The sequence below is a fragment of the Lipotes vexillifer genome, unplaced genomic scaffold, assembly GCF_000442215.2.
Source record: "Lipotes vexillifer unplaced genomic scaffold, Lipotes_vexillifer_v1.1 scaffold1053, whole genome shotgun sequence".
NCBI classification, from domain to species: Eukaryota; Metazoa; Chordata; class Mammalia; order Artiodactyla; family Lipotidae; genus Lipotes; species Lipotes vexillifer.
The window spans coordinates 120,423-147,205 of record NW_006796292.1 but is presented as its reverse complement, the minus strand read 5'-3'; the positions used below and the strand labels follow the sequence as shown (position 1 = coordinate 147,205).

Below are 26,783 nucleotides of genomic sequence, written 5' to 3'. Positions count from 1 at the left end.
AAAAGCAAAAAAAAAAAAAAAAAAAAAAAAAAAAAAGGTAATTACGGTTAAATGAGGTCTCACAGGTAGACCCTAATCAATATGACTGGTGTCCTTATAAGAAGAGGAGATTAGGACAAAAATAGAGGGTTGGCCACATGAGGACACTGAAAGAAGTTGCCAAGGACAGAGGCCTCAGAAGAAACCAAATCTGCCAACACTTTGATCTTGGATTTCCAGCCTCCAGAGCTGTGAGAAAATAAACTTCTGTTGTTTACACCATCCAGTCTATGGTATTTTGTTATGGCTGCCCTAGCAAACTACTACAGTGACCTTAGCAAAAGTAGTTTAACGGACTTAATGAACGTGAAAACCAGCTGGCCTAGATAAAGAGTGAAAGGAAAGTGAGGAAGAGGAGATAGTAAATGTGGAATATTCCTGATGAAAATTTGGCCATGAAGGGAGAGAAGAGAGGGCTTGGTAGCTAGAAAGGCATACAGAGTCAAGGGAAGGCATCTCTCTAAGATGGAAGATAATATCTTCCATATGAATGAAAGATTTATATATTTTTTGTCTTTATGTTTATTGTGTGTAATATTGATCCCATTTTTTTTCACTTTTTATTTGATGTTGGAGTATAGCTGATTAACAGTGTTGTGATAGTTTCAGGTGCACAGCAAAGCGACTCGGCCATACATATACGTGTATCCATTCTCTCCCAGACTCCCCTCCCATCCAGGCTGCCACATAACATTGAGCAGAGTTCCCTGTGCTATACAGTAGGTCCTTGTTGGTTTTCCTTTTAAATATACCAGTGTGTACATGTCAGTCCCAAACTCCCTAACTATCCCGTCCCTCCACCCTTCCCCACCCTGGTAACCATAAGTTCATTCTCTATGATTTATATTTAAATGCTGACAGAAAACATCAAGGAGGAGAAAGACTGAAGATGCAGATGAGAAATGGAAAAGTGATAAACAACAGAATCCCTGAAAGCCAAGGAAAGAAGAGACCCAGGGATCCTGTAGAAATTCCGTAGAGGGTTCTTTTACCAGAAGAGGGACTTCCTCTAGGGTCATAGGACTGCAGAAACTTATAAATTGCAGATAATATCATACCTAATTGTAGAGCTTTATGATTTTCAATAAACCTGGCTACCCATGATCTAATACAGTCACCCTGTGAATTAAGTGGGGCAGACAAGTTATCTACATCTTACACATGAAGAAAGGAGCCGCAAGATGCAGTGTTTTGCTTGAGGTCACACAGTGGGTTAGTCCCACTGTCGGCTTTAGGTCACAGGGCTCCTGACACTATTTCACACTGGAAATATAGACTGAATTAGATACAATGTCAGTTACTATACTTTTAAATCTTGAAAATTAGGAGATTCTTAGTAAGATTTTTTTTCATTAACAAAGTACAAATCAGGGAGTCAGCACCTCAAAATGTTTTGTTACACAAATCACCAGACACAAGGAGAGGTTCCCTTTCCTGCTTATTTGCAAGAATGAAATAGCTCTGGGTCAAATAGTTAGAGAAAACTCAAATAGAGGAAGGTTATTTTGAAGGGATGAAATTAAACCTAGCACAATAGGTGAATAAAGTTCTAATTAAGTGAAAGATGATGAAGTTCAAAATGAAAGGATTTTACTTTCAGGAATCTGAGATTTGGCAGGGGGAGTGGAGAAAACCTAAAGACACAAAATCAGAAGCCTTCTGGGGCAGGGAGAGAATATGAGAAACATCAATTAGAAAAGCTTTTCAAATTCAAACAGACTATTAAAACTAGCAAATCCCTAGGACTAAACTCCAATTGGGAAAAACTCTGAAGGAAGTATCTCCCACTCCCATGAGATATCAAACATGATTTAGGTAAAATGCTTTTAGTTTTATGGCTGGGGAGGTAGCAGTAAAGAAAATGAACTTCCTGCCAGTGATTCTTTTTCAAGCCCTGCCAATTCCGTATCTGGAGAAACGATAAAGAATGTCCAGCCTCATGTTATAAGAGCCGCCGCAGATCTCCAGCTTACCTGCATTCAAGCATCAGAACATCCTAAGTCTGTTTCTAGCCCAGGCTGGAATTGAGAGGAGCAGGACCCTTGGCTGTTGTTCACCCTCAACTACACTATCTGTATGTCAGCATAACAGGGCCATCAGCAGTAGGTGTCAGAGAGATACAGATTGCTGGAGTAAACAGCTGATGAAAAGCAGAACCTTTTCTCTTTGGCAGCAGTACCAATACCATGAAGCACGTCTCTTTTGGAGCTTTCCAAACCACTTCAAAAGCAAGTTTTCTGGCGTGGATCAAGAAAGCCAGGCCAGTTGCCCCTGAGGGCAGAGCCACCAGCCAAGATATTGATGAGGGAAGGCAGCTCAGGACCCATGCTCAGGCCATGGAGCAGTCCTTCTCAGAGCTCTGTTAGCTCCAGCAAACCTGAGCAACACCTGAAGAAAGCAGAGTTGAGTTCCGTGATCTTTGGCCAACCCAAAGGTGCCCAGTTCCCTAGATGACCAGTGCCACCCTCCCCCAGACCCCGCCTGCTTCCTGACAGGTTTGCTAAAGATTTCCAAGCTCAATTCTGCCTTCTTCAAATTGAACCAAGGCCTGTTTTAGGTTGAACAAAACTCTGGGACCTAAGTATGAGATCTGAGTTGGCTTTTTCTCTCTCTCTCAGTCCTTTATTTTTTTTTTTTTTTAGTGTTTTAGAAATTTTCCTTAATTTAACCTAAAAGAGAGACTTATGACATTTGAACCAATATGGAAAAGCCAACAGGACAGAGAATTTGGAGATAGTTTTTCAGAGCCCCACAAAGTATTGGGTTGGCCAAAAAGTTCATTCGGGTTTTCAGTAAGCTGTTGCAGAAACTTTTGGCCAACCCAATACATGAAGTTTATCGACAGAACCCTCCCCTGTGCCTCTCCCCAGGTTCCAAATCTGCACTTTTAGCCACAAAGTTTAAAGTGGCAGCTCATCCCTGTGAAACCTACAGTTGAGGATTAATTCCTGAAAACTAATGACTTTGAGGAATCAAAGAACTCACTAGTGAAGAGACAGCATAAAAGTGGTGGTTCAGAATTAGACTTGCTGCAAATCTCAGCACCATCTCTTCCTAACTGTGTGATTCTTAGTCTCTCTGACCCTCAGTTTTATCATCTCTAAAATGGGACTAATAACATGTATATCAGAGTATTGTTGTAAGGGTTGAATGTGAAGATATTCAAAATTATTTAATATGTCCAATGTTTAACATAGTGCTGAGCATACAACAGGTACTCAATAAATATTAATAGCCTTCCCAATTCACATCTCCAAATAGTGGAATTTCTGATTGAGACAAGAGATAGTTCCCAGCAGTCCTATGGGAGGCAGTCAAATTTATTGCTAACCAATCAGGAAGTTTGCCTCAGACCAAAACATCACTTTTATGCAAGCCTAGAACTTGGTGAATAAGGGAGAAAACAATCAATGTCCCTAAGAAGACACTAAAGTATTTAGCCCATAACATAATTCTCTCACTATACTTGTTCGCTGAATCTCCATTTAGATTTCAGTTCCACACGGGAATACAATTTGCCATAATGGAAGTGATGAGGATGGTATTTGGCCAAGGAACAAATCTCCACATGATGTCCCTAAGATAGATACATATGTACAGAAAGCAAAGCACAGGAAAATAACACTTTATTGCTACCTGGAGATTTTCCCCAAACACAGAGAGAGGTCTACTGAGCTAACCTTAAAGCTGGAAGGACTCTGTTACTAACTTGGTCTGGTGCCAAATCAAGCCAGAGACCCCTCCCGCCTACTTCTCCCAAAGCCCAGGCCCAAGTCTTAGATCAGGACACTCCATTATGAGAAAGGGACAGAACACCTGTTGGAGAGGAGGATGAGGAAAGCAGCCAGAGAGAGTGTAGTCCCAAGGAAGCCAGGGGAGCTTGCTTAGGTTTTGTTTTAGTTTTTCTTGTTTGTTTTTGGTTGTGCTTTCAGTGGAAGAGAGCGGATATCCTCTACTGCCAAAGGATTAGAATGCAGACTTGTCTTATGCAGCATTTGGGGGAGCAAAGGGGGCCCCCAAAAAAGAAATGATTAGACTCTCTCCCAAAAGGAGTAGTCACAAGCTAAGTTAGCTCTCTACCTTGCTCATAAATCTTAACCTAGAGTTAGGAAAGTTCTACCTCCAGCTGTGGCTCATAAAAGATCCTTGAATTTGACCAACCATAGAAGTCCATCTTCATGGAGATGAAGTAAAAGGGAAGGTATGATAGAAGCTGTGGGCTTTCTGTCCTCCACAGGCCAACAGAAATGTCTCTACTTCCTACAGAGCTGGTGCACAGAGAGCATTCAAATGATGCTTACCCACTGACAATACCACAGAACTGTTCCTTATCTCACCGCAAATATTAAAGATTTCAAAGAATTTTTTGTCTGTATTATGGTACCCTATTCACAGATCAATAAAGCTCCTACCCAGAAAGAAGTGAGATTTCAAAAGAAAGAATGTTAGCATTCTCTGGGTCTTAAAAAGCATTGTAGGAGAATGGTAAATAGGTCCTAGAATCAAATAGACTTAGATTCACATTCCAGCTATACCACTTATTAATTGTGTGACCTTGGGCAAGTCTCTCAAATTTAGTTCCTCATGGGCTTCCCTGGTGGCGCAGTGGTTGAGAGTCCACCTGCTGATGCAGGGGACACAGGTTCGTGCCTCGGTCCGGGAAGATCCCACATGCCGCGGAGCGGCTGGGCCCGTGAGCCATGGCTGCTGAGCCTGTGTGTCCGGAGCCTGTGCTCTGCAATGGGAGAGGCCACAACAGTGAGAGGCCCGCATACCACACACACACAAAAAAAATTAGTTCCTCAGCACAATTAGAACAGTAAGAGTAGCCAATAATAGGGTTTTGTGTGGATTTGTTCATAAATTCTACTGTATGATTTCAAAGTACATGCTTTTACCTACAATATTATAAAGCATCCTATGATAAAGCTATTAGAAGTCTCATGTATGCAACTCTTTAAAAATTCTGTAAATATAATGGATTAAGAATGAATAAATCTTTAGATGAAATAGTAAAGTATGGTTTGTTTTTAAGAAATCCAGACTGACAGTTTGGACAAAAATCAAGTCATAATTTTACGTCTCTTTTAGGGACTAGATTTTATTAGCTAAGGTGCTATGGATTACACATTTGTGTCCTCCCAAAATTCATATGTGAAAGCCCTAACCTACAATAGGATGATATTAGGAGATTGGGTTTTGGGAAGGTAATTTAGTTTAGGTGAGGTCATGAGGGTGAGGAACTCATAATGGGATTAATGTTCTTATAAGAAGAGAAAGAGAGCTCTCTGTGCCATATGAAGATACGAGAAGCTAGCCATTGGCAGATCAGAAAGCAGGTCCTGACCAGACATGAGATCTGCCTTAATTTTGGACTTCCCAGCCTCTAGAACTGAGAGAAATAAATGTTTTTTTTGTTTATGATAATAGGTTATGCAGCTCAAGCAGACTAAGACATAAGAATTCTCTTTTTTAAAAAATCCAGTTTAATTGCAGTCACCTACCATCCTGAGATGCTGTCTCCTCTCTCCTCCCTTGAAATATAAGCTCTAGGGCTACAGCTCAAAGGAGCCAGACCTCTAACCTAAATCTGAAGAGTTTGTCTCTGCTCCTGAAGGATGTTTCTGTCAAACTCAGACTATCAAAGAATGTTTACTAAGTGGAATGAAACATCTCCATGCTGCTCGCCAGCCAACATCTGCAGAGCACACCTCTGTGGGCTCTGTTGGACCACTGAGACTACTTAATCCTGCCCATCAGACTGAGGTCTTGGATTCAGCTGGGAAGTCTAGATTCTGGTATCAACTTTGCCCTCAGAATGCACATTAATGCCCTGCTTAGCTTTAAGCACTGAACAGTGAACATTTGGCCATTACCTCTGGCCAGTGGCCTCTCTCCCTGTTCCAATGCCCGTCAGCCTGACTCCCAGTCAGCCTTGGCCTTCACCGAATACCTGGCCTGCTGGGTCCACCTATGACTCCATCAAAGTCAGAACATGATCTGCTGGCTCCCAGTCCAGGGTCTTCCCTCAACTCTATCAGTATATATATTAAACAACCAGGCTTGTTTTATTTTCATTTTCTCATTTTGCCACTTCTTAGAATTCTCTTTTTTGAGAATCCTGACCCCCAACATTCCATAATCCTCTTGAAAGGGACACAGCAAATATGCTGCATGCACAGTGCAAACAGAGGCTGATTTCATTTTTCCATCATCTAAAAAGCACTTTAGGTAATTTCTAAACCAGCAGTAAAATCTATTTATAAAGAATGCTGATTTGTTTTCTGCACTTTCCAACATAGCGGTTCAATTTATTTCCTTACCATAAAAAGAACCACTACTTTTTTAAAACAATCAGAGTTAGTACATTTTCGAAATGTTTTAATTTCAAAAAAAAAAAAAAAACCCCAACTTGAAAATCAGAGTGTCAATAGCTTTCTTAAAATGGCCCCATTTCAGACCCAGTTTGCTGATTAATGATTTCGCTGTGCTTCAAGGCAGATGATTTCACAGTCATTGGGTGTATAATATAATGATGTTTTTAAGAAGCCGTTAATATCACTAAAAATATAATTATTATAAATGAAATTATAAGGAAAAAAGAGAAATCTTCACTCTAACAATGCCAAATTTTAGACTAACTCATAAATTATGTTTCTATAAGAAAAACCCTACACGTTTCTTCTATGGGACAAACCTAACTGCACCCTGAAAACTTAATAATTATGGAATAGGAACGATAGTAATTTTTTGAGTACCTTGTGTTCTTGGGAGCAGCTGCCTTGTGTTATTAGAAGGGAAACAGCAGCACCTTGTGGACACATAAGAAAGTAGACACATTTTGTTCAAGTAGCATCAGGTTGTATTAAAAATTTCATTTTTTTAGGTTTCTGCAGTTCTTCCTACATGAGGAATAGTGTCATATTTGTATTTTAAGGACAGCATAGCATTGCTTATAGAGATTTATAAGTGATCTCAAAGTGTATTCAGGGAGACACATCATCTAAATACAGCTTCAAGGACACTTTCTAAATTCCAAATTGGGGTGTGGGAAAAAATGAGACAGAAAGCTTCTTTGAATGCACCAAAAACTTAGAAGATGGAAAAATTAAGTCTTTAATCAAGCAGTATCAATGATGTCCATTCACACAATTCCTAATTTCTGGCAATACTGTAATCTAAAAAGTAAATTCTAACAAGAGTGTAAAGGAAAATGAAAGGAAAGAAGAGCACAACCTTCATTTCCACACTCTCTAACCCTGCTCTCCCTGCCAGTCAACAAAACCCTCCACAAACGCTGCTTTCTCATCTGAACTTACCCTCTACTCTGTGCTCACGTGGTCCAGGGGACGCTGGGAGGCCCTGAATCCCTTTCAGGAAGTCTGCAAGGTCAAAACCCCTTTCCATGACAGTACTTAGGTGTTACTTGCCTCTCCCACCCCCATCTTCTCCCCAGTGTATACTGGAGTCTCCCATAACCTGCCCGGTATGTGATATCACAAGAAATTGAATGTGGAAGCAGACAGGAGAACCAAAATCTCTTCTGTTAAGCCAGACACTAAAGATATATACGCAAAAATATAAAACAATGCCACTCTTCTCATCAATTTTAATAAAATGTTATTTATGTTAACACGTAACAGGTCTATTTTCTAATAATTTTAAAAATTTCTCAGTTTTAATTTTTAGTATGGTAAATATAGATAGATATAATCCATATTTTAAAAAACTTCTATAGGGTCCTCAATAATTTTTAAGAGTATAAACTTTTGACACCAAAAAGTTTGAGACCTGACGCTTTAAAGCATATACTCTCTGAAGTAGCTTCCACCTACTCCATTTCTTAAGGACAATACTTGATTGATCAACTCCCATCCCCCTCACCCAAGCTGTGTTGCAAAATCCAGAAACCATTTCTCTACTCCAGGCCTCCCTCATATGGGGAAGTGCTCCATATTGTGGGAATTATTTATTAACTTCTCTACAAACAATACCCTTCAATGTCATCAACCTATTTGAAACCACTTTCTTCATACCCTCTCTCTCTAAGACATGTATTTTAAATGTTCCTTCTCTCCAGCACAAGTAAATAGGGCTCTGCTTAGTAATATGTCAACAGAAAAAAAGAAAAAAGAAGATGCTTTGAGGCTTTGATAAGTGAGAAAATAATGATAGAATGTGGTAGAATGTCATATATCTCGTGTCCTGTCATCTTGTATTCTATATATCTCCTGTGTATATTAGCCAATGTTACATGTTGAAGGGGTAAATCCATAAAGAGTATAGTCCAGAATGTCCCAGCTTAGGTCCTTAGAAGATCTGCTCATGATATCCTACATAACACTCTTGAAATGTTAAATATTTCTACTGAAAATGATTAAAGACTTAAATATAAGACCTGAAAACATAAAACTCCTAAATGAAAACATAGAGAAAAAGTTCCTCAACGTTGGTCATGGAAATAATTTTTTGGATGTGACACCAAAGGCACAAGCAACAAAAGCAAAATAAACAAGTGGTACTACAACAGACCAAAAAGCTTCTGCACAGCAAAAGAAACAAACAACAAATTAAAAAGGCAATCTACAGAGTGGGAGAAAATATTTGCAAATCATATATGTGATAAGGGATTAATATCCAAAACATATAAGAAATTCATTCATTAGGAAAAAAAAACTATTAAAAATGGACAAAGGAACGGAATAGATATTTTTCCAAAGGCCAACAGGTATATGAAAAGACACTCAATGTCACTAATCATCAGGGAAATGCAAATCAAAAACCACAATGAAATATCACCTCACACCTGTTAGAATGACAATTAGCAGGAAGACGAGATAATAAGTACTGGCAAAGATGTGGAGAAAAGGTAACCCTTACGCACTGTTGGTAGAAATGTAAATTGGAGCAGCCACTGTAGAAAATAGCATGGAGGTTCCTTAAAAAAGTGAAAATAGGACTTCCATAAGATCCAGTAATCCCGCTTCTGGGTATATATCCAAAGGGAAGGAAATCAGTATCTCGAACAGATATCTGCACTTCCATGTTCGATGCAGCATTATTCACAGTAGCAAAGATGGAAACAACCTAAATGTCTATGAATGAATGGATAAGTAAGATGCGGTGTGTGTGTGTGTGTGTGTGTGTGTGTGTGTGTGTGTGTGTGTACTCTCTCATAGAAACAGAGAGTAGAACAGTCGATGTTTTCATGTCAGATCTGTATGTTTTGCCTCCATTTTCTTTTAGTCCAAACAACAGAACACAATTTTAGTAAAGTTAGTGCAGTTGGTCTGGACCCACTGCTCTTATACTGCAATCACTGTTAAACCTAATCTTTTGCCACAAAAAAACTGGGGAAGAATGTACCATATGCACTTGTCAAAATAAATTGTTTTACTTTGCTTTTAAAAACTCAAGGTAAAACAATTCCTTCCAGAAAAATTAAGAAATAAAAACTTGGAAATGTAAAATATGTTGTTAAGTCTTTGCATAAGGATGCTAATAGAGCATAAACATCAGTTTAAATTTTTATTTCAAATGAAAATTTTTAAGAAGGGGAGGGTTAGTAATTTGTTAAAAACTTCCCATTTAAATTAACTCAAGGGCTTCCCTGGTGGAGCAGTGGTTGAGAGTCCGCCTGCCGATGCAGGGGACATGGGTTCGTGCCCCGGTCCGGGAAGATCTCACATGCCGCGGAGCAGCTGGGCCCGTGAGCCATGGCCGCTGAGCCTGTGCACCCGGAGCCTGTGCTCCGCAACGGGAGAAGCCACAGCAGTGGGAGGCCCGCGTACCGCAAAAAAAAAAAAAAAATTCTTCAGCCAAAAAATGACCCCAGGGACTTCCCTGCTGGCACAACGGTTAAGAATCCGCCTGCCAATGCAGGGGAAACAGGTTCGAGCTCTGGTCTGGGAAGATCCCACGTGCTGCGGAGCACCTAAGCCCGTGCACCACAACTATTGAGCCTGCGCTCTAGAGCCTGCGAGCCACAACTACGGAGCCCGCGTGCCACAGCTGCTGAAGCCCGCACGCCTAGAGCCTGTGCTCTGCAACAAGAGAAGCCACCGCAATGAGAAGCCCGTGCACCGCAAGGAAGAGTAGTCTCTGCTCGCCACAACTAGAGAAAGCCCGTGCATAGCAATGAAGACCCAAAGCAGCCAAAAATAAATACATTTATGAAAATAAAATAAAAAATAAGTTAAAAAAAATGAACCCAACTTGCCTTCTCAATCCTAGTTCCCACCACTCTAATCTACATGCCCTGTGCTCTACACAACAGGGCTGCCCACTGCTCCTTACACAAGCCCTTTACTCTTCTGTCTCCATGCCTTTGCTAATACTGCTGCCACCATCAGACATGCCTATCTTCCCCCATCTCCTACCCATTGTTCAAGACCCTTCTCAGATGTCACTTTGACTATTAATCTTCTCCTGATCCCTAGAGCAAGACAGGAGCACAAACTCCTATAACATGTCACTACCACATCCTCCTACAACATTTTGTTTATATCTTTCTCAGGGCACTTTGATATCTAATAATAATAACTAACATTTATGATACACTATTTATCAGGAACTTTTAAAAGTATTTTCCTATATTAACTCTCTTAATATTCATCATAACCCTAGGAGGTATCATCCCATTTTATAGCTGAAGAAACATAGTTATGTGGAGGTTAAATAACTATGTCATCTAACTTATAAAGACAACAAGGTTTGTCCACCCAAGCAGTCTGTCTCCAGAAGCTACACTCTTAATTATGTGTTATACTGCCTCTCACTGCACATTATTTATTTAGATGAAGGCCCTTAAGATCAGGCCCTGAGTCTAAGCATCTTTTGTATTCTCCTATCACCAAGCAGTGTCTTTGCAGAGATGGCTGACAAATAAATAAGGAATTGACTTCCAATGGCCTGCTATTCCTTACCCATCCAATATGTCTACAACCCCTCCTATCTAGTCAAGTCACACTCTGTTCCACTCTCTTCATTATCCCACACCAGGATTTAGAATCTTACTATTTTAACTGACATTTAGTTAAGGTCTACTGTGAAGCAGGCATTGGGTACAGGTGTAGGTGAAACAAGGATAAATAAGCCATGGCTCCTGCGTTTAAAAATCACAGTATTAAACTACAGAGTGAGAAACGAAGGCTATTTGGGGAAACAGAGGAAGTCATTCAAAGATGGCTTTTTGGAAAAAATGAAGCCTGAGTTTGTCTTAAACGCTGAAAAAAAAGGGTCACATGAAGAGGGTGGGTAAGAGCATTCTAGGGTGGGGCAGCATTCTAGGCAGTAGTAGCAAACACAGAGCTCTCCAACATTTCCAATAATTTTGTGTGACTGGAATTAAGGTGGCAGGGGTTCAGTGGTGGGTAAAGAGGTCACGATCACCAGTTTACTAAGTGATGCTAGGATTTTCCCTCCAGAAAGCAACAGGCTTCCCTTTAATAGATTTTAGGTAGGGGAATAATGATCAGCGATTTATTTAGAGAGATCACTCAGCACTACAGAGGACGGTTTGGAAGGTGGAGAAAATGGAATCAGGGAGGTGGATTATCAAACTGATGAAGAGATTGGAACAGGTGGTTGAAGTTGTGAAAGCCTCTCACGACCCACCCTAGACCCACCAAGACCTCTCTGATTACATTAGTTTCCACGGTCACCCTCCCACTCTACCTCCGCCCAAATTCCTGCAGCACTAGTGAAATCTTCGGCCCAAATGTTGGCACTTAATTGTCTTTTATTTTATTCCCTATTTGTTTCCTGTACATTACTCGAGTCTCCCTAATTAAAACAGTACAATAAACGTTTACGTAATTGAGATGGCTCGTGACGTCGTCCAAGGCCAGGTAACGCGCTCTGCGTTACCCAGCGCCCCCGCCGCCCCGCTCCCACACGCCGGCTCAGCCCTCGGCCGCGGGGCGCAGTCAGGACCCGTCTGCTGTGCCAGAGTCCGGAGGGTTGACGGAGTCATTTATTTCACCCTCTGATACAACTATCGCCTCCTCCCGAGACCTAGCAGGCAAGCTCTCTCCAGAGTGGCTCAAGACGCCGAGCAGGGCTGTGAGACCCGCCACATTCACCAGAGGGCGCGTCTCCCCGGTTTCGTCGCTTAGAAAGGCCCTAAGGTTCCCGTTCTCAGGACGGAGCAAATGAACGCTGGTATATTTAGGCCCTCTGCGGTCGCCGTAGCCCCAGCCTGTCAACCGGAAGTAGAATTCTATTTGGGACTGCTTATTCGGGAGAGAAAGGCCAGAGATTCGAGGGAAACACGCCCACTCCGCTGCTGCATAAGTTCTCAGGGAGTTTGGACTCCATCCCCACTCTTGTGCCTCCCTCGCCCGCTTCTGCCCCGGTTCACGTATCTTGCCCTTAGCCAGCTCCCTGTCTTAATACAGAAGCGTCACCGCGACCATGGCCGAATACTCCTACGTGAAGCCTACCAAACTCGTGCTCAAGGGAACCAAGGCCAAGAGGTAAACCGCGAGTTTGTTCGGGAGAATCTGCCCCTCTTTTCCGACAACCCTCCGCTCTCCTCTCGCTGCGGCTAGGCTGTGGAAGCCGCCGGGAGCTGTCATTCAGGCTCCCAGCCCTTGGGCCTGGCCTCCTGCCGAGATGGACTCAGTTCCCGGCGCCGGTGCAGAGACGCACCGCCAGAGTCGCGCCCTAGCTGGGCGGGCCGATAGCCCAGGAGCCACAAATTCAGGTCCCTTGATGAGCCCCCCCCCCCACCTCCAGACCTATGCTTGGTGGGTCTGTATCAGTGTGATAGTGTAGGTTATAACAGTAACTTCCTTTATTAGGAATAATTATTTTCAACATTGTCTCCCTCCCACCTAGAAAAAATTAGCTTTTAATGTAATATGTAGATGTGGATTTTGAAAAGGATATGGGTTTGAACCTGGACTCCACTAATTACTAATTTTGTGATTTGTGGCAGGTACGTTAATATCTTTGAGCTTCCATTTATTCGTTTATCGGGAGAGATTAATGATACTCTAAAAGGATTATTATGAGGATTAAGTGAGATAATGTGTACAGTAAGTAACTAGAGCCAAATACAAGGAAGAAGTTATAATGGTGATTTATGAGTATTAGATTTTTAGGAAAAGATATCTGCCCACTCATACCTCCACCTCTTTTTTAACTGCTATATTTGCTCGGGGCTGATTATTCACAAAAATGTTGAGCATTTCATCCTGGTCTGAGTGATAGAGTTTTAGGTACTTTTATGAGAGATGGAAAGAAAGTGTCAAGGAGCAAACTGAAGCCACTGCACTTGAGAACTCTGCCTAGGGGTCTGGCATCAAGAATTTATCCTGAATACATGTGAAACTGTTACTGTCTGAATTCATAGGAGGGAGGCGAGAGTTAGCTTCTGAAAGCTTATTTTGTGATGAAAATACAAACAAGTGTGTCTTATAACCATTATAACTATCAGTATAATTAACACATACATAGCACTTCCTATGTGCCAAGAACTGTTCTAAGTACTACATATTAACTTTTTTTTTAAAGTCACTCTGGGTTTTCTTTTAATTATTGAGATATAATACATATACTATAAAATTCACCCTTTTAAAGTAGAATTCAGTGCCTTTTAGGATATTCACAAGGTTCACCACTGTCAAGCTGCTGAACATTTTCATCATCTCAAAAAGAAACCCCATAATCATTAGCAGTCACTCCCCATTCTGCTCATCCCCTAATCCCAGGCAACCACTAATCCACTTGTCTGTATCAGTTTGCCTCTTCTAAATATTTCATATAAATGGAATCATACAATATGTGGCCTTTTGTACCTGGCTTCTTTTCCTTAGGATAACATTATCAAGGTTCATCTATGTTATATTAGTACTCATTCCCTTTATGGCTGAGTAATATTCCATTGTATGGATACAACACATTTTGTTTATCCATTCATCAGTTCATGGACATTTGGGTTTCCACTTTTCGGCACTTGTGAATGATGCTGCTATGAATATTCTTAATACAAGTTTCTGTGCGGACATATGTTTTCTTTTCTCTTGGGTGTATACCTAGGAGTAGAATTGTTAAGTCCTATGGTAACTCTGTGTTTAACTTTTTGAGAACTCCAAACTCTTTTCTAGAGTGGCTGCACCATTTTACATTTTCATGAGCAATGTATGAAGATATGCATTTTCTTAATCCTCACAACAGCCTTAAGAGTTGGGTTAAATTATTATCCTCACTGTGTAGGTGGGGAAACTGACTTACAGAGAGATTAAGTAAATTTTCCAAAACTCACAGAGCTAAGAAATGACAGAATCAGGCTTTTAAAAGGCAGTTTGGGGGCTCCCTGGTGGCGCAGTGGTTGAGAATCTGCCTGCTAATGCAGGAAACACAGGTTCGAGCCCTGGTCTGGGAGGATCCCACATGCCGTGGAGCAACCGGGCCCGTGAGCCACAACTACTGAGCCTGCGCGTCTGGAGCCTGTGCTCCGCAACAAGAGAGGCCACGATAGTGAGAGGCCTGCGCACCACGATGAAGAGTGGCCCCTGCTTCCCACAACTAGAGAAAGCCCTCGCACAGAAACGAAGACCCAACACAGCAAAAATAAATTAATTAATTAAACAAAAAAGGCAGTCTGGCTCCAGAGTCTGTTCTCTTAACTGTAACACAGTATGTACAGGATCAGAAGTGACTTCTCAGGATTAGAAGTAAGAGGGCGTATAAATGTATATCGTTGTAAATCAATAATTTATATATCAATATACATCTTAAAAGAGTCTTCTAAGATTCCATCTTATGACAGTATGCAAATCAATATATTTAAACTCATCTATATAAATTATCTCCTATAGTAAGAAGAAAAAGAGCAAAGAGAAGAAGAGAAAAAGAGAAGAAGATGAAGAAATTCAACTTGATATTGTTGGTGAGTCAGTTTTGTATACTTTATTCTGAGAAAAGTTAACATTGGTTGAGATTCCTTTAAAACTATTTTCCTAGTAGGGATAAGTAGTAAAAAGGAAGTAGAAGGAATTTATGACCGACTCATATTTGTCTTAAAGTGCTCAAATATTACTTATAGTTATAGATTGCTTTTATGCTCTAGCACAGTAGATGTCACTGCTGAGGCCTTTTCTTCATCATCAGAACAAAGCACAGGAGAGAGGAAACATGGTTCTCTGAATCATTACACTGCTTAATAACCCAGAGATTCTGATATATCATTTAAAAAAAGACCTAATATAGATAAATATTATTTTTTATTTTATTTATTTATTTATTTTTATTATTATTATTTTTTTTTTGCGGTACGCGGGCCTCTCACTGTTGTGGCCTCTCCCGTTGCAGAGCACAGGCTCTGGACGTGCCCGCTCAGCGGCCATGGCTCACGGGCCCAGCCGCTCCGTGGCATGTGGGATCCTCCCGGACCAGGGCACGAACCCATGTCCCCTGCATCGGCAGGCAGACTCTCAACCACTCCGCCACCAGGGAAGCCCAATAAATATTATTTAACCAAATACATTTTACAAATTATTTTCTCTCTCTCTTTTTTTTTCATATTGATATCCAGCTGTCCCAGCATCACTGATGAATGGACTTTCCTTTCTCCATTAAAGTGCTTTGGTATCTTTGTCAAAAATCAATTGACTTTATATGTGTTAAGTCTATTTCTGGACTCTGTTCCATCAATTTGTCTACTGTTCTAGTGATATATTTGTCTTGATTACTGTCATTTCATAAAGTCTTGAAATTAGGTTGTGTGAATCTCCCAACTTTCTACTTCTTCTTTATACTTCTATACTTATTTATATTCTTCTAGACCCTTTGCGTTTCCATATAAATTTTACAATTTATTATTTTCTACCATAAATCCTGTTGGATTTTCTGGGAGAATTATATTGAATCTAGGTCTTTTGGGGAGAATCAACATTAAGTGTACTTGGTCAAAATGGCACAGAACAGAGAAAATACAAATAATTTAAAATCATTAACTATTATATTTTTAAGAAAGATTTAATGATCATAGGATGCTGATAATGATTCTGAGTAAAGCATTTTTTTTTACTGAAAACAATTATAGCTGTAAGTCAGAAATAAATTATGTAAAGCTCTCACTAAATTATTTTAATGTGGTAAAATATACATAACAAAATTTATCGCTTTAGCCATTTTTAAGTGTACAATTCAATGTCATTAAGTGCATTCACATTGTTATACAGCCATCACCACCATCCATCTCCAGAATTTTTTTCATCTTGCAAAACTGAAACTTTGCACCCATTAAATTATAAATGCCCATTCCTTACTCCCCCCTAGTCCCTGGCAACCTCCATTCTATTTTCTGTCTATTTTCTGTCTCTATGAATTCAACTACTCTAAGTACCTCAGAAGGGTGGAATCATACAGTATTTGTCCTTTTATGACTGTCTTACTTTGCATAATGTCTTCAGGGTTCATCCATGTTGTAGCATGTGTCAGAATTGCCTTCCTTTTTAAGGCTGAATAATATTCCTTTGTATGTATATACCACATTTGTTTATCCATTCATCTATCAATGAAAACATGGGTTGCTTCTACCTTTTGCCTGTGAACATGGTTGTATAGATAACTCTTCAAGACTCTGCTTTCATTTTTTCTTGGTATAGACCCAGAAATGGAATTGCTGGATCATATACAGTAATTCTATTTTAACTTTTGTGAGAAACCACCATACCATCTTACATTCCCACCAGCAGTGCACAAGAGTTCCAGTTTCTCCACATCCTCATGAACACTTGTTATTTTCTGTTCTTTTTATAATAGCCATCCTAATGGGTATGAAGTGGTATCCCATTATGGTTTTGGTTTGCATTTTCCTAATGATTAGTAATGTTGAGCATCTTTTCATGTGGTTATTGGCCATCTGCATATCTTCTTAGGAGAAATGCCATTCAAGTCCTTTGCCCATCATTTGAATTGGGTTGCTTTTCTTGTGGTTGCTGAGTTTTAAGAGTTCTCTACATATCCTGGATATTTATTCCTTATCAAGTACGTGATGTACAAATATTTTCTGGTTGTCTTTTTACTCTATTGATACTGTCCTTTAATGCACAAAAATTTTTCATTTTGATGAAGTCCAGTTTGTTTATTCTTTTGTTATTTGCACCTTTGATGTCATATCCAAGAAATCATTGCCAAATTCAGTGTCATGAGGCTTCTCCCATATGCTTTCTTCTTAGAGTTTTATCTTGATAGTTTCAGCTCTTACATGTAGGTCTTTGATGCATTTTGAGTTAGTATGTGTATATGATATTAGGTAAGGTCCAGCTTCATTTAAGCTAAACTTTTACTAATTTTTTATTAGTTATGAAAAGCCTGACCTGTTTAGCTGAATACATAATTTTGTACAGTGTGATTAACTCAATTTAAAAAAATTTTTATTATGGAAAATTTTCAAACTAATAAGTAGAGAAAAGAATGTAATGAATCTTCCATGAATATAATGAATCACTGAGCTTTAGTAATAATCAATATTTTAACAGTCTTGTTTCATTTACACACATGCCCACTGTGAGATAATCTCTCATGCGTACATTTTTCTGGAGAATTTTAAAATAAATAACAGATACTAAGTCATTATACATATATACATAAATGTGCATTTCTTATAAGATCAGTCTCTCTCTTTCTCTCTTTTCTTCCTTCTGTTTTGCTCTTTCTTTTAATACATAACACTATCATTATCAGACCCAACAAAAATTGGATACAATTTAGGTTTGTACTCAACAGTGAAGAGCTTTTCCTCTAAGATCAGGAACAAGACAAGGATGCCCACACTTGCCACTTTTATTCAACACAGTATTGGAAGTCCTACAGAGCAATTAGGCAAGAAAAAGAAATCCAAATCAGAAAGGAAGAAGTAAAAATGTCACTATTTGCAGATGACAGGATATTATATATAGAAAACCCTAAAAACACCAAAAAAACTGTTAGAACTGATCAATGAATTCAGTAAAGCTGCAGAATACAAAATGAATATACAAAAATTTGTTGCATTTACTATACATTAATAATGAACTATGAGAAAGCAGAATTCACAATCCCATTTGCAACTGCATCAAAAAGAATAAAATACCTAGGAATAAATTTACAAAGGAGGTGAAAGACCTGTACACTGAAAACTATAAGACATTAATGACAGAAATTGAAGAAGACATGTAGAAAAGATATTCCATGGTCATGGATTGGAAGAATTAATATTGTTAAAATGTCTAAACTAACCCCAAAGCAATCTACAGATTCAGTGAAATTCCTATCAAAATTCCAGTGGCATTTTCCACAGAAGTAGAACAAACAGTCCTAAAATTTATATGTACCACAAAAGACCCCAAATAATCAAAGCGATATGGAAAAAGAAGAACAAGGCTGGAGGTATCACACTTCCTGATTTCAAGTATGTTATAAAGCTAAAGTAATCAAAACAGTATGGTACTGACATAAAAACAAACACATAGATCAATGGAGCCAGATAGAGAGCCCAGAAATAAACCCATGCATATTCCAGGAATATACAATGAGGAAAGGACAGTTTTTTCAATAAATGATGTTGGGAAAACTGGACTGCTATCTTGTACCATACACAAAAATTAACTCAAAATGAATTAAATGTTGAAGTGTAAGACCTGAAACCATACAACTCCTAGAAGGAAAATATACATAATAAGCTCCCTGACCTCAGTCTTAGCAATTGTAATTATAATCTGGAGGGATACATAAGAAACAGGTTGCAATAGCCATTGCCTCTGGAAAGCAGTCGTGGATGACTGGAGGCTGATATGAGAGAGTCTGTTCTCTATATTTCATTTTGTGCCTTCATGTGTACTGCTATTTTACATTTTAAAAGAACCCAATCTTGACTGTGGTGGTAGTAACCTAGATCTACATACCTGCATAGAAACATACAAGTGAGTATGTGTAAAAGTGATGAAATCTGAATAAGTTTCATGGATTGTATCAGTTTCATGGATTTGGTTTTGATACTGACTATAGTTACGCAAGATGTTAGCCATTGGGAGAAAGTGATTACAAGGTATATGAGATCTCCCTGTATTATTCTTAAAACTACAAAATAAAAATTTTAAATATGTTATAATGACAACAGCAACAAGTAAGAACCTTCTGTCAAATCCAGAATATAAATTTAAATTACTGATTTTATTTTTTAGGAATCTGGTGGACAGTAACAAACTTTGGTGAAATTTCAGGAACCATAGCGATTGAAATGGATAAAGGAACCTACATACATGCACTTGACAATGGACTTTTTACACTGGGAGCTCCACATAAAGAAGGTTTGTGTCTGGTAGAAGGAATGGAAGGGAAAAGGCTACAGTATATATTTTATAACGTTCACTCACTTAGGCCAAATTCTAACAAATCTCGAATATATTCCGAAGGAATGAATCCATTGATTTGACTCTTCCATTTTTTTTCCTTCTTCACTATTTACCAGTTATTGGCAACTCCCTCTTTCCAGTGTAAGCATTTGAAAACATTCTGTATAGTTCCAGAAGAGTATCCATGGGAATCAAAAACAATATGAATAATTGAAATGATAAGTAGAAAGAAAAAGAAAACCTGGTTGAGTCAAAGGTTTGAATTCCTTTATTCTTTAGACCTTTTGCCAAAACTAATCTGGAGCATTAAATAACTTAATAATTTAAAGTTTTCTCATTCCTTTTAGCCCATGGGAAGAAGCACTAATGAGATACGAAGAAATTAGAAGATTAAAAAGCAGTAGCTTTTTATCTGAATGGCCATCCCTTGAATAAATTAAAGCATTTAGCTTTTTAAATATTAAGTGCTTATTTGTCTATGTGCTGACTGCATTTTAAAATACAAAGAGATAGTATCTTGGAAGTGACTAAATAAGTATCATGCTAACCTATCTTGTTAAGTATGTAAAACTAAACATGAGTTATATAGAAGATAAAATAACTCTTGATACTATGAATACTGTATTATAATCACATCATAATATAATATTCTTACGTTTGTTTTTAAAAGAGCTACTTCTTTCAAGCTAAAGAGTATCTTTATATGTATATTTATAAGAAATGTCAAATTTATTTCAGATTGTTTTTTCTCCTGTAGTTGATGAGGGTCCTAGTCCTCCAGAGCAGTTTACAGCTGTCAAATTGTCTGATTCCAGGTAAGCTTGAGTTGAACTATAATTAATACATTGTAATACAATATGATACATTGTAATAGAATATTATATATCCATTAAAAGTAGTGTTTTTGAAGAATAATGAATTTGGAAAAGGTTTGCTATATAAGGTATTATATAATACTTGTATTAAGAAAGTAGAATATTAAATTGTATACATAGAACTACATTGTCCAATATGGTAGCCACTAGCCACACATGGTTTCTGAACAATGATTAGTCTTGAATTTTTATACACACACATACTATTTTTATGTTCCATATTTAATTTCCTTTCTCTCCGTTTTTAACATTGATCTATTTTATTGATCTGAAGAATTGCCCTGAAATCTGGCTATGGAAAATACCTAGGTATAAATTCAGATGGACTTGTTGTTGGGCGTTCAGATGCAATTGGACCAAGAGAACAATGGGAACCGGTCTTTCAAGATGTAAGTACTCTTATTGTTTATAAAAGTTCCTTGTCAGTGAATGGGAAAGTCTCTAACATTCATTGAGAACATATGTTCAAAAAAAACAAAAAAAGTAGACTGCAATAATGCATTAAATTTTTTAAAACCAACATGAATTCATAACCTTAAAAAGAGCTCAAAAAATAGTGCAACACAGGGGAAAAAAACAATCAACAAAGTGAAAAGACAAGCTATGGATTGGGAAAAGTATTTGCAAACCATATATCTGATAAGGTGTTAATGTCCAAATTATATAAGAAACTCATTCAATAGCAAAAGAAAGAAAAATTTAAAAATGGGCAAAGAAACTGAATAGATATTTTTCATTATATGAGCAGAAAACACCAACATATGATAAGGCCAGAATGATGAGTCAGATACTACCAGTTATACAGAATTTGAGGGATGTTCATTTCACTTTATTTTTGGGAAAAACACTAAGTTTTAAAATTTTAAATTTAAATGAAAGAAAGACTTAAAAGTCCCTGATGTAACAAGTAAAACTATGTTACAAAAAGGTACTCAGCAGAAAGATCAGCAGCACAGATTTAAATCACCTTAGACTATGCAGCCACATCCAAGCTTTACCAAAAGTCATCCAGGTGACAGAAAACCCAGCCCCTACCACCTCAAATAAGAAATTAAGTCAAACCCATGTTATTAGCACTTTTGTTACTGGATATGATAGAAGATTTAATTCTTCCTACACCCAAAAGTCCCTCAGACATTGATTCTTAAAGTTCTGAGCAATAAATTCAAAGGCATCGAAGGCTAGCTTTTTTTTTTTTTTTGCGATACACAGGCCTTTCACCATTGTGGCCTCTCCCGTTGCGGAGCACAGGCTCCGGACACGGAGGCTCAGCGGCCATGGCTCACGGGCCCAGCTGCTCCACGGCATGTGGGATCCTCCCGGACCGGGTCACTAACCCATGTCCCCTGCATCGGCAGGCAGACTCTCAACCACTGCACCACCAGGGAAGCCCGAAGGCTAGCTTTTATGAGATATATTTTCTCTGCATTTTTTAAAAATTTTATTGAAGTATAGTTGATTATACTTCAATCAACTATGATATGTTTTTATATTTTCTAATTATGGAGAAAAATTTAAAACACTACTATTATAATTTTTTTTGTCTTTAAAGCTAACTTTTTAAAACACTAAATCAGTTATATCCACAATAAATCTCTGAGGCCAAGGGAAATATTTCTATTCCACACAGTTAGAATTTAGTCCTACTAATAGAATATACTATAAATATTTAATGTGGTTATCTTTGAGTAGTAAGATTATAGGTGATTTTGGTTTTCTTTTCTGTATGTTTTTTTATTTTTCCAGGTTTTCTTCACATTATTTTTCCTGATTACTTTTAGACATGGGAAAAATTCAATTTAGTCTCAAGACTTAAGAATTTTTTTCACAGGTATTCTCATAACTTATTTCTTATTATTTTATTCATTTAGGGGAAAATGGCTTTACTGGCCTCAAATAGCTGCTTTATTAGATGCAATGAAGCAGGTGATATAGAAGCAAAAAGTAAAATGGCAGGAGAAGAAGAAATGATAAAGGTAATCATGAGACTTTTCTATAGACTAATACATGTCACATGTATGATGTGACTGCTTCTCTTTAAAATGTTGTAATCTGATCCAGATTCACTGTGTATAATGCATTAGTGAGGGCCAGAGTGGAAGGCTTAAAGAAAAGGGAAAAAAGCCTTTTCTAAGGTGGCTTTAATCCTTATAAATAAAGCATAAAAATCCATGTTACATTTTCTCTACTATCAGCATAATTTAAACACATCTATCAAGTATCTGCATATGTTTTGTTTTAAATTCTGTGTCATATATTTGATTTTATTTTTAAAATGTTCTTGATTTTCATAATCCTCAGTTTTACAGTCTTACAGTATTCTTTTTACCTTGAAAAATATCACTGATCTTTTTAAACAAGAATGTTAATACCAGTAACTCTTCATTTCATCATTTGGAGTTGACTGATGGAGAAGAAAATACCATTCTAGGCAGCTCAGGAATTAGAAGTTTCGGTCTATCTTCCATAGTTTTCTCAAAAGCCATTTTCACTGCCAAAATCTCAAAAAATTTAAATCTAAAACCTAGATATTCTTGTTATATTTTAAAAAGTATTAGTCATAATATTTTTCAATTATATAAACAAAACTACAGCAAGTAGCTGCAGGTACTCTGCTGAGTGAGGCACATGCATAGTTGTCTTTAATCTTCATAGTGTTCCTGTGAGGTTATCTTAACTTTACAGAAGAGGAAACAACCTTTGACCTCCCCTACATCCTCACTGTTTTCATCATTCACTTCATGAATCACACAGATAAAGTGGAGACAGGATGTGTACCCAGGCCCAACTGACTCTAGAAATTACGTTCCACACCACACTGCTTCTCAGGAAGCAGTCATTAGAAAAATGCTGGTGGATTTCTGACTCACCTATTTTTAATTTTATTTATATTTAATTTTATTGTATCATGCTTGAATTTTCATCTGGATTACATTATAAAAGTATGATTATTGAAGACAAGCAGTACAAATGTATGTGCAGTACTTTGCACATCTACAGAAATAAAAAAACACTGTGCTGTATTTATCAATAATTACAACCCTTTTTATATGAAGTACCTGTCAGATTTCCCTGGGTCTGTCTGGTTAGTCAGGTACCTGAAAGCTCTGAGCAGTGATAATCCAGGACTCTTTCCACCTTGCCTTTTACGTTGCAGGCTCTGCTAGTCTGTGTCAGCATCCACCTTTATAGCCTAGCCTTATCTACCAGAACACATTCCCTCCTGCCTAAAGCAGTATTGTGTCACAGACCTGGCCCAGATTTTCCCCAGGTCTTCTAGGACTCCTCCAGCCAAAACCGTCACACACATATTATTTGCACATGCCTATTGCTCACCAGTTTCTAAGCAATCTTGGAATTGTGCTCTAAGCCACAGAGATCCCTTTCCAGTGTGGGTCCTTTGGGTTGCAAATTACCAGTTTCATGGCCCTGAATTCTGGTCTCTTCTTACCCCACTCAGCTGATCCTAATTGCTATATCTGTATCAATTAATTTATGGAATGTGATAGTAAGTATCTGTCAAAACTGATGAAAGTATAAGGAGGATTTGAAAGGGATTCCAATTAGATGAAAACAAATTGTGTTATGTTAAAAGTTTTAATGTGTTGGTAATATCCTATGCATAGTAAAATAAACTTTCAGTGTTATAAAATGAACACTAAATAGCAGGATAATTTGATCCTACTGTATTTACTTTTGCAGCCAAAATTAAATTAGTTAAATTATTGCCTAATTGGCTTAGTGGGATCTGATCTGTAAAATGCTTTTCAAATAAGTTTCTCTTCAGTGTTTCTGATGTAAGGGCTCTAAAGAAACATATAATAGCAATTATTTAGATAAATTATATATATAAATAAAAACACATATCTAGAATCTGTCTTTTTCTGAATCTAATCGCTAAGTTAGCTGTTTTCTTCTTTTGCATAAGAAATCACCTAGAATGTTCTTTTGTAATAAGTAAGGTGGAGCAGGGGGAAGATAAATGTGTAACCTGTTGGGTTCTCATCTCCCATATCCAGATTAGATCCTGTGCTGAAAGAGAAACTAAGAAAAAAGATGATATTCCAGAAGAAGACAAAGGAAATGTTAAACAGTGTGAAATTAATTATGTGTACGTATATTTTTTCCTTTTAGAACTGTAGATTTGGCAGTGACATGCTTCTCAAGGCACCTAAAATAAAATAACCTGAAGGACAAGCAGAGACAACATAATGTAGACTCTAGGACAGAGCACTAAACTGAATGCTTCTCTTAAGGCTTCAGTTTTTGTAATTATCATCCTGCTAGCTTTCAATGCTCAAGTCACTTGAGTTAATCTATTCTCCCTACTCTATAGAGTGTCTGTCATTGTCAGTACATAATGCCAACCAAATGCTGCCAGGACACAGGAGACTCCAGCCAATATTCCAAATCTTGAGTTTGTAGAGCTATCCAAACAACTGCCTCTTTGATGGTGGGGTACTAAAGTCATTTTTGTTGTTGAAAAGTTGTATGTTATTTAAGAAAAACAGTTTTTTTTAAATAAACAAAAAACTTTAAAAAATATTTTAAGCTCATCAGTAAACATGTATAATCAAAGTTTGAGATATTTTTCAAGAAAGATATTTTCTTAACAGAAAGAAATTCCAGAGCTTCCAAGACCACAAACTTAAAATAAGTAAAGAAGACAGTAAAATTCTTAAAAAGGCCCGGAAAGATGGATTTTTGCATGAAACACTTCTGGACAGGTAGGTATATTTTTAATCATTTCCAACTACTTTCAGTGGCCAATAGAAGTAGTGTATATAAACCCATGTTCTTTTTTAATTACTGTGATTTTCAAATTTTTGTCTTTATTTTTAATTTTTCAATGTGGTGGTATTACCTTAAAAGGACATCATAAGTCTGGAAAAGATCACCAAGAAAGAATATCTGGACATAGCCAGATTCCAAGTGCTTATATATTTTACTGCAAGAAATTCAGGTGTGACTGAAACTGTTTCATAAATTTATTTACCATCAACTTTTTATAGCTATTAACCAGGGCTAGAAAGAAGTTCTTTGACTAATTTCAAAATTCAGTGGGTTCTGTAAAGTAGTACAGCTTTCCAAAAATGAGATAAAAATCAGTTTAAAAATTTCTAAGTATAAAATTGAATAACAAAATTGAAGCACTTTATTAAGTTGAATTCAGATGTGTGCAGGATATTTATCATAACACATTATTAATATTTATTTATTAGTATTCCTATTTAGGTAAGTAGTGTCCTAGATTTACAACATTTAAAAAATGCTTAGAAAATAAATAAAATTAAATTGAAAAAAAATAGATACAGAAGAGGTATAATGTATGTAAACTTAGTTTGTAAATTGTAAAAGGGTTATGTAGATAATGGTGTTATTGTTATCACTATCAACAATATTAATATTAAAGTGTGAATAATAATATTTACTGCCTCTTGAAAATAATTCTTTTTGCCTAGCTTTATGAAGTTTCTAGAATTCCACTCCAGTAAAAACATTTTAAAAGTTTATTTCATCTTCATTCAGAATAAAAAGTAAATTAAAAAATAATGATTAGAGAGGTTTAGCTGTGAGCTTACAAGTATAAATCAAGTAAGTGCCAGATCGAGAGAGAATTTGGTAATCTCCTGTCACTCATTCAAGTCTTATGTTGCAAAGTTTGTCTTAAGACATTTCTTTAAATTCCTTGATAAAGACAGTGTTTTATCACGTATTTCCTGTTAACCAGTTTATCAGGTGGTTACCTGAAGATAGCAAATGATGTAATAATTGTTTCCAGCTGAGCAAATTTAACATGCACCTATTTCTAAGAAATCAAGATTAGGCTATAGGGCTTCCCTGGTGGCGCCGTGGTTGGGAGTCCGCCTACCGATGTAGGGGACATGGGTTCGTGCCCTGGTCCGGGAAGATCCCATGTGCCGTGGAGCAGCTAGGCCCATGAGCCATGGCCATTGAGCCTGCGCCTCTGGAGCCTGTGCTCCGCAATGGGAGAGGCCACAACAGTGAGAGGCCCGCATATCACACACACAAGAAAAAGAGTAAGGCCTGTGTCCTCTAACTTTTATCACGTATGAAAATACAACATTGCCACCTTGTTAAATAGAAGCTTAGGGCATGCTTAAATTCAGAGGCAATTAAAATCGCTGTTATGGATTTAAAAAGCCCTTAAGCAACATGAGTTAAAGATCAGGAAAAGATTTTTTTTGTAAGAACAAAATCCATGTAGTATGAAACAAAATTGAAAAGTAAAATTTTAAATATTTTAATATAGGCAGTGTGGTAATATAATAACCAAAATTGAGAGCACAGTTTCTGAGCATGAGTTTATGTTTAGTAGCAGTTGGCTATATATGACATGTTTCTACATAGATTAACTTTTATTATTTGTTTTTGTTTAAACAGGAGAGCCAAATTGAAAGCTGATAGATATTGCAAATGACCAGGATTTTTGTTTCTGTCTTCTTTTTTTCTGAATAAAAAAATCAGTGGAAGTGTTTTAACAGAATTATTGGGCTGTTAT

The 26,783-nt window shown here is 37.6% G+C and overlaps 1 protein-coding gene across 1 annotated transcript; it reads left to right on the top strand.

Moving 5' to 3' along the window:
* The first annotated feature begins 12,440 nt into the window (after window positions 1-12,440).
* On the top strand, window positions 12,441-26,754 carry FRG1 (FSHD region gene 1). The gene is made up of 9 exons (XM_007468489.1): window positions 12,441-12,515; window positions 14,865-14,935; window positions 19,215-19,340; window positions 20,143-20,200; window positions 20,535-20,649; window positions 22,132-22,236; window positions 24,280-24,371; window positions 24,877-24,987; window positions 26,666-26,754. The coding sequence occupies exons 1-9, from the start codon at window positions 12,454-12,456 to the stop codon at window positions 26,700-26,702; spliced, it is 777 nt and encodes a 258-aa protein (XP_007468551.1). The 5' UTR covers window positions 12,441-12,453; the 3' UTR covers window positions 26,703-26,754.
* The last annotated feature ends 29 nt before the right edge of the window (window positions 26,755-26,783 follow it).

Excerpts from the sequence above, each read along its gene's own strand:
- FRG1 (XM_007468489.1), top strand. The coding sequence starts at position 12,454 with ATGGCCGAATACTCCTACGTGAAGCCTACCAAACTCGTGCTCAAGGGA. Across the intron at positions 20,201-20,534 it reads GTCAAATTGTCTGATTCCAG|AATTGCCCTGAAATCTGGCT; the intron begins GTAAGCTTGAGT and ends ATTGATCTGAAG. Across the intron at positions 22,237-24,279 it reads GAGAAGAAGAAATGATAAAG|ATTAGATCCTGTGCTGAAAG; the intron begins GTAATCATGAGA and ends TCCCATATCCAG.